At 29.8% G+C, this 9041-nt stretch overlaps 1 protein-coding gene across 2 annotated transcripts; it reads left to right on the plus strand.

The window, feature by feature from the left end:
- Positions 1-1159: 1159 nt before the first annotated feature.
- Positions 1160-5067, plus strand: LOC143595076 (transcription factor bHLH35-like). 2 transcript variants are annotated; one of them, XM_077074211.1, is made up of 5 exons: positions 1160-1322; positions 1435-1636; positions 2127-2360; positions 2495-2665; positions 4862-5067. In XM_077074211.1, exons 1-5 carry the CDS (start codon positions 1228-1230, stop codon positions 4949-4951), a joined length of 792 nt encoding a protein of 263 aa, XP_076930326.1. In that variant the 5' UTR covers positions 1160-1227; the 3' UTR covers positions 4952-5067. The 2 variants fall into 2 exon arrangements, with proteins under 2 accessions (XP_076930326.1, XP_076930327.1); XM_077074212.1 differs by having other exon boundaries at positions 1450-1636; positions 4862-5065.
- The last annotated feature ends 3974 nt before the right edge of the window (positions 5068-9041 follow it).

Consider the following 9041-nt stretch of genomic DNA (forward strand, 5'->3'; position numbering starts at 1 on the left):
AAATGCAAAAGTAATATAAATATAGAATAGATTTTGGTGTTTCACATATTTACGCGGACCTTAAAAAACACATCCTATGTCATTTGTTGGAAAGTCTACGTGGAAGCATATTAAATTCATCACATTGTGCAAATGGGTCAACCTTATTAATTAATAATTTGTATTTATACCCCTCTATTCGTTGTAGGTCCAACAGTGTTCACACATTCTGAACGATTTGTAAAAAAATCAATTATTTCACATGTCGTGTTTAATTACAAATGTCGTTATACTTTCAGAAAAAAACAAAAACTATAATTAAGTGATTATTATTGATAGGAAAAGATTAAAATACGTTTATCATAATGACTTCATGTCGTGTTTAAATTTGTGTCAATAATTTCCATCCCTTAAAACTACCAAACTCATGAATCTGATTATAGTTGATACACACATAAAAGGGAAAAATGTGTAATTTATATGAGCATTTAGAAATTAACCTATGATAAACGTGTATGGTAATTTTTATGTGTTATTTTAATTTGTACGTGACTGTGATTTGTGTATAACAATCTACGATATTAAACATGATTTACGAACAAAATTTACCAAACACACCTAAGAGAGATAATCAATCGAGATGAATGAGAGCGCTTGTTTAGTTTGTGCAAATCTGCGTTATATGAGAGCATAGATATCAGGCTGCGAATCATGTGACCTTTCTTCTTTTAATACTTTCCTCAATGGTGATATAAACAATGATCAACCAACACGACTATAAACATTAGCATATGTTTCGAATAACCTATTTTTGATAAAATCCCAACTTAAACGACAATAAACTTTGTACAATATCTACTCTATTCTAGTACATAGAAACCACATGAGCGGAGGATATGCTATTATACTACAAATGTTATTACCTTAGTCACATAAAGCCATGATACTTAACTTACTAAATGATTAAAGAAATTAAACATGTGTATAATTTGTAGATCCTTGTAAGTTTCCTTGATATAACTTTTAGAATATAAACATTTTATATTTATTAAATAAGAATATAAGGTACCACAAAAGCATCTTCAATATCATCCCTCAACCCCTACCCACCCCACCCCACCCCACCCCACAACCCTATAAATACACCACATGTGCAAATTACAACAATACAAATACAAAAAACCCTTTTCTCACAAAATCTCTCTCAATCTCCATTCAACCATTTCAAACACTTCCCAACCGGATTCAATGGAAGATGTTGGAGATGACTTCTATTACATCGGAGACGAGTATCATAACTACATGGATACCAACATGTTTCTACAATCCGAAGAATTCGATAGGTAATTAATTAATAATTACTAATTAAGTTATATCTGTTTCGATGTAAATACTGTTTTTTCTTAACAATAACTAGAAATAAATAATATTATTAATATTAGACTAATTTTTCAGTTTTCCAAGTCACAGTTGGAATGGATTCGGTGACACGGTTTCTAGTAATTACTATGATTCAAGTTCACCAGACGGTCCACAATCGTCGGATGGTCCACAGACATCGCCTGCGTTGAAAAACATTGTTTCAGAGAGAAATAGGAGGAAGAAGCTTAATGATAGGCTGTTTGCACTTAGAGCAGTGGTTCCTAACATAACTAAGGTGTGGACTTCAACACTTAATAATATCCATAGTTAGTGCACTGTCGAGTCATGTTGTTTTGAGAAATTTACACCCTTGGTCCTTTGGTTTTTGTAAAGTTAATAAAGAGGTCATAGTTATTGAAATTTGTATGTCAAAATGGGCGGTGAATTGTGGTGGGTGATGTGTTCAGGTTGAAATTGGAACTGACAAAAATGAACTCGAATTGAAATTAATCGTTTTGAAAAAAAATATGTCGAAAATATGTTTACCAGCTGTATTTTCAGCTTAATATACAGTGACAGCTAGCGAAGGTAACAATTATATACGTTTTTAAAATTTTAAGTTTTTTATAAAAGTATCTCAAAATAAGTTCACCTATTGTATTTTCAATATAATAAACAGTGACAGCTAGCAAAGGTAACGGTCATATGCCTTTATAGAATGTAACCATTTATGTTTTTTTAATTTTTAATTATTTTTGATGACTTACATTTACTTATGTTTGTAGATGGATAAAGCATCCATAATTAAAGATGCAATAGATTATATTCAACATTTGAATGATCAAGAGAGAAGTATTCAAGCGGAAATAATGGAACTCGAGGCTCGAAAACAAGAATCCGGGGAGTTTGAATTTGATCAAGGCTCAGTGATCATGTCAACCGAAAGAACAAAAAAGAAAAGGGTCGATCAATCTTTGAATTCGGGTGAATATAGGTCATATCCCGTAGAAATTATTGATGTAAGTTATGAATATCTTAATTAATAGACTCATATTAAACATTTATAAACTTTCTTCAGTTTGAACTAAATTAACTTATATATGCTATGTTTATAATAATAATAATAATAATATATGAACTGGTTTATCAACAGTTAAAAGTGTGTTATGTGGCGGAAAAGACAGTGTTGGTAAACTTGAAATGTAGGAAAAGAAGAGACACAATGGTCAAGATTTGTGAGGTTTTTGAATCATTGAAGCTCAATGTAATCACAGCCAACGTCACTGCTTTTTCTGAGATCCTTTTCAAGACCCTCTTTATTCAGGTTACTCTACATATCTCTCTCTCTCTCTCTCTATATATATATATAATTATAATGTTGTTACATATATATATAGGCAATTTTAAGTTTTAGAGCATGTTCAACAATAAACAATTTAAATGTATATAAATTATAAACAAGCACTTATTTATATATTGTATATACACACACATATAAATTATAACATGTGTGTGTGTGTGCACACGTGAGATAGAATGTAGAGAGAGATGTGAGGGTGGGTCGAAGAAACTCGTCTAGTCCGACACGTTTAAAATTTTGAACGCAACCCATCCCAACATCTCACAAACAAGGATTACAACGGTGGGTCCATTTATACTTTATATTGTCCATCTCTGTTTTGAAATACTGAAATTTCAATATAAGTATATTGTTATGTTTGTTATGATTAAAAAGTACAAAGTGAAATAAATATATCAATGTTAAAGAAGAAATAAAAATAAAATAATTTGCTTTTAGAAAATAGAACATGAAGTGTATTTAATATGTATAAATAGAATTACAAGTATAATGTTTTTTTAAGAGTTGAGAATGATTTTTTCATTTGTTTTAATCTTTATAAATAAGACGATTATGTAATCATTACTTTTCTCACTTTTTTTCTAACTTATATTAAATACTGTATGCCAATGAATGATGTGGTTATTATGCTTGTCGTATTGTATTAAAGACCCCTTACATATATGTAGGGACACAAATACACGATTAAGTGTCGTAGATCATAGCGATTCGATCATATAGTTTAATCATTTTTTTGATAGACATGATTGATAGTTTAAATAATATGTTTCTTGATGTCATGTCATCTATGATGAAACTAGTTTTTTATTTTGTTCTTTTGGATTCTTGCCTGGGGGTTTATTGTTCAGATAATAGTAATGATAGAAAATATTGCATTAAAAGATAAGCTAAATATTTACTAACACTATTTAAGTGAGTATTGAGTACCAATGAGTTAAAGTTATAAAGAGTGATCCAATGTTATTTTTAAATTGGCTGTGAGTAGATGTGGTTGTAAACAAACATACTTGTGCCAATGACTCGTTGGTCCAGTGATAATGTGGTATGATGTACCACTAAAAAATATTAAAATACGGGTTAAAATTATTGCGATTTTAAAATAAATCTGGAATTTTGTTATTGTAAAAAAAACATGCTTGTTTCTTAAACTTTCTTTAAAATTGGTTGTTATTAAGTAGAAACAATTCTAACCTTTAAGTTACCGAACAACCCCTCACATAAAATAGTATTATATGTCATATCTTACAATAATAGAATTAAATGATTACATTATTTTGTGAACCAATCATTTCTAATTAAAATATAATTTTTTCTCTAGAAGTCACCAAATAAAGAATATTATACTTGGATGGATTAATTTTTTTATTAAAATAAGTGGTCAATAATTGATAAGATATTAGTGTCATCACATTAGAAATTCGTGGTTAAATCACAACCATATCATTTTTAATTTAAGTTGGATAGCGTATACTAGTTTTATATTATTATCCATTTAGCATATACTAGTTTTTAATTTAAGTTGGATAATGTATCCAATCAATTTTCGAGTGAGCGACGAGCAGTTTGGATAATATTCTCATATTAGATAAATTTCAAGAGGTGTATAAACATTTACACCCATTGTTGTAAAATCATGATTAGGTATAGATTGATCGCAATTTTGATTAATTCTCAATTAATCAATAGTTACTATCTTATTGTCCAACTAACGATTACTATAACACGATATACACCTAATGTTTTAAATATGCTAGATAATTAATCACATTTCTTTCTTTTTCCTATTATATTTTATTATCTATAATTTAAAATTATTTTTCTATTACATGCGGCTAAATATATAGCCTATACATAATAAATTTTGTTTCTTAAAAAAAAAGGTTATTGTGGCGTATCAATTTGTCTTTACATGATTTTTTAATTTATCTATTTCTTATTAATATTGTCAATAATGAAAAGTACAAATAATAATATAATTCTCATAAAGTGTGTAAATTAGGACTAAAGGGAACGGCACAACTATATATTAAAACTAAGTTGTTGAATAGTATTATCCTTGTCATTCCAAATAAAAATCTTTATACAAGTCACATATCACACATGCTTATTAAACTTTATAACTAAATATTTTTTTTAATATTTTTTATTTTATGTATACAGGCTAACGAGGAAGAAATAGATTTCTTGAAGATGCAAATTCATAATGCTATATCAGCCCTAAATGATCCTTCAAGTCCAATGAGCACCTAATTATGTCCCTTTTATAAAATTTGCACCTTCTTAAAAATAAAAATTTCAGTTTACCTTTTTTGCCCTTGGTTATGAGTTATATATTTTTAGGAGAGTGTTTTTCTTATTGATTTTTCCTGGGTTAATTGGTTTCCTCTTTTGTTCCAGAGCTATCAATCACATAATCCTTTTTTAAGTGGGGAGTGTCATGTATAAATGTATAATTATATTATAAGAATGTAATGAATAATTTGTGTTACTCATTGGTTCAGATTATACTTGTGAATGTGATCGTCTCATTAAAAGCTCAAATTAAGATAAACTTAAATAAGTTTGAGTTTAAATATGTACTCATTTAGTAAACGAACCACAGCTTCATATACCGAACTTGATAGGCCAGCGAGCATAAACGAGCATTTTATTGAGATCAATATAACAATTTTTACCAATATAGTACACAATAAAAATAGTTAGATATATATAACTATAATAAAAGTAACTAAATGAAATAAGAGGATTGTTATTTATTATTTGACTCAAAACTTGATTGGATAAATGAACTGAAATAAGCTTGAATTTGGACTACATTCAAAACAGCTTAATTAACCAAAAACATCTTTCCCAATAATCAAATAAAACTTTTGGTTATGAAAAACCAAAAATTAAAACATTGCCATAGGTTCGGTTTTTGCCACTTGTAGTGTAAGTGTTAATCATAAGAACATTCACACAAATCCTCTTAAAACATTAACATCAACTTAATTTAGAGTGAAGAACTTGGGTTTACTAAGGTTCCACTTAGAATGTTGACCCGTCGAATTAAAAAAAAGTTCTCGAGAAGTAAAAAATATTGTCCAAACATTAGTCCCATTTATCCAAAAAACGGGCGTTCGAGTGGGGTTTTGTTGGAACTCGTCGGCTCATATAAATTATCGAGTCAAGTTTAAACGTTTGTATGAAGGCTTGAGCTGATTTGGCCCGCGTAATATACTAGTTGGCCACAAAGATGATATATATATATATATATATATATATATATATATATATTTCATTACAGAACTGTTAAATTATTTAAGAACTTGAAGTAATATATATATATATATATAGAGAGAGAGAGAGAGAGAGAGAGAAAATAGTTCAAATAAAAAACAATTGTTTTGTAAGAAGTGTGAGAAGGCTTTAAAATAAAGCAAACTACCTAAATATGACACTATACCACGTAACTAGAAAACTAAACAACTTTTAAAAACTATCAATCTCAACCACTAGATCCTAGATCCAAATGTTCACATCTATTCTTATGTTTCTCACAAAACTATTGTTTTTTACGTTAGTCCTACCATATACATATATATATACATGTATATATATATATTGTATTCAAACACTCTATATATGAAATTGATTATGTTTTAAAACATTTTGTTATTAACATTAAGAGTAAAATCAGTCTTTAAATATTTAAATAGTTGTATATAACTATAAGTTTGTAATAGACTATGCCATATATAAGGTTCACCTATAATAACACCAACATCTTGGACTGCATCATGGACTTCACCTATACTAACACCAACATCATGGACTTCATCTAAGTACAACATATATTAAATCCTACCTGTGTGTTAAATGATTAGTTTTCAACTTTAAAACAAGTTTTATGTGTACAAACTATTTTGTATTTATATTATTATATATAGGTATTGAGTTGTTATAGAAAGTGGTGAGTTTTTGAGAATTATTTATAAAACTAGTGAACCTGATTTTTTATTTTTCCTTTTTGGGTTGGGCTTCTCTTCTGATTTGTTGGGTCTATTAACAATATATGTTCAATTGTTTAAACAAAGTGTGTGAATCAAACTTGTGTTGTAGATTTTTAAAAAAATAATTTATAACTTTAGTTGACAAATTTTGTTTTAAAATGCCTTTTCCTGATGTAATAGATATTTATGTTAATGAAAACGATGGATACATCTAATCACACAAGTGACTATGAAAAAACAAACAAACACGCACTTGCAATCAAGCACAAACACTAAACCGATTAGGTTCTAAAACTGGTTTCAAGATGAATGGCTAAGAGGATCATCGGGCGTGGTTGTGAATCATAAGGTGTGGACATTGAAGATGATAGTCGTTGGAGATGGAGGTTAGTTTAAGCAGTCGGAGATGCGTTGGATCGAGTCGTCGGATTATGTATAATTAATACTAAATAATGAAGAAAAAAATATATAGCATATATCATTATTAAATAATTAAGGGTGTATCACATTTGTATTTGTGTTAGGTTGCCTATCATCTCTGATTGCACCGGATGACATAAACGAGATACAAAGTCATATTCTAGTGACTTTGATAACACAAAAAAGATTATATAATATCACATTAAGACAAAAATAAAAATACATTATTATATATCTTTCAATAAAAACGAAAAAATTACTCAAGTACAAAGTATTTCAATATGGATATATGTAATAAACTAAATTGTTTTAAGAAGACAAAATGAAACTCCTTGTGCACAAGATGAATTTTATTCACCATTTACTCGTTATGGTATAGTGACCATCATCCTTTCTTGAACCGTAACGCAGACTACATACACAACGGCTTCAGCTGAGTATTTTTAAACCACCTTCATATTATGCCGTTGATTATGACACAGACTTGTTGAATCAGTGAAACGAATCACTTGGTTCGGATTTAAATAAAGTAATATTTTATTATTATTGTTTAAATAGTACTTTTTCATTAAAGGTTAAAAAAATTCAATCACAATAAAGATGCATGTATGCGGGTAGCAAGCTGCGTCGCAACCCTCTTTTGAATGAAAAAACCGATCTTACTGAAAATAAAGCCATGGTACTTCGCCGTTGATAAGTTACCGTATACGACCCGCTGAACTGTTTTCAGGAACACAACAGCTTTGGGGGCAAGGGGCCCAAAAGTACCAATAGCAAATTGAATGAAAACATGTTCATTCTTAGCATATACTTTCTCATGCTTAGCAACTTTCCTTGATTCATATATCAAAATCTTATTTACTTATTCATTTACTAATCCAACTTCTATAGTTCTATATTAATCAATACCATAAATCCAGCTAACACATACTGTTTATATTATTTATATTCGTTAATTTATGACATTATCTGGTTTTTTAACCAACTAAATTTATAGACTAGTAAAACGGGCATTTGAGTTTCTGATGCGGCTACCAAAACGTTACTTAACATCTTCTTTTCACTCTAAAGTCGCTATCTGTTCTAGATAAATTAGATAATTTCATACGATTATAATTTACAATAAAATAACTAGGGTAAACGAGTAACAAGCTATATCACAACCTTTTTTTTAAATAACAAAATAGATATACTAAAAACCAATTATCGGATGTTTTATATGGAACAATCATGTCTTCAGTATACTTCCATAATAATAAAGATCTCGGTGGACACTAATAGTGACATTATTGTATTTATATATAAAAAAATAATATTATTAGTGTTACATAATGATTGCAACGTACGACATGAATCTACCACACATCTTATTCATGTCATCCTAAGATATCTATGAACACCAATCAGCTTCTGCCATGTAAGCAGATAATATTACTCTTTATTGGGGTTAGCATGGGGTGACATGTACCTAAGACCAAGGGGGTGTGGGGCTCCAGTGGAGGCTTCAGCAGAGCCAAGAACCAATAATATTATGACGTGTGGCAGAGAGAGAAACTGGATAAGGAGGGTGTTGGAGCCCGTGTTGTGAGTAGCGCCCCTCTAGCGCCCATATTAAAGCCCCACATCCTCTCTCTCTTCTCTCGCTACCATGCTCACGGGTGGTGTTTGCGCCTCGGTAGCGCCCCCTCTAGTAAAGATGGGCAAAAAAACCGGTTGGTGAACCGGTTCAACGGTTTAAACCGAAAACCGGCTTTTACAAAAACCGGTTATTTAAAAACCGGTTTGACCGATTTAGTAACCGCCGGTTCGTATATCGGTTACAAGTTCTAGAGAAAAAACCGGTTACTGAACCGGTTATGGAAAAAACCGGTTAATTTTAAAACCGGTTATTATGAAAAAACCGGTTATTAACCGGTTATTTTAAAAAA

The sequence above is a fragment of the Bidens hawaiensis genome, unplaced genomic scaffold (assembly GCF_021521415.1).
Source record: "Bidens hawaiensis isolate Kalapana, Puna unplaced genomic scaffold, B.hawaiensis_p1.1 tig00044645_1, whole genome shotgun sequence".
NCBI classification, from domain to species: Eukaryota; Viridiplantae; Streptophyta; class Magnoliopsida; order Asterales; family Asteraceae; genus Bidens; species Bidens hawaiensis.

Excerpts from the sequence above, each read along its gene's own strand:
- LOC143595076 (XM_077074211.1), top strand. The coding sequence starts at position 1,228 with ATGGAAGATGTTGGAGATGACTTCTATTACATCGGAGACGAGTATCAT. Across the intron at positions 1,323-1,434 it reads CAATCCGAAGAATTCGATAG|TTTTCCAAGTCACAGTTGGA; the intron begins GTAATTAATTAA and ends CTAATTTTTCAG. Across the intron at positions 2,666-4,861 it reads TCAAGACCCTCTTTATTCAG|GCTAACGAGGAAGAAATAGA; the intron begins GTTACTCTACAT and ends TTATGTATACAG.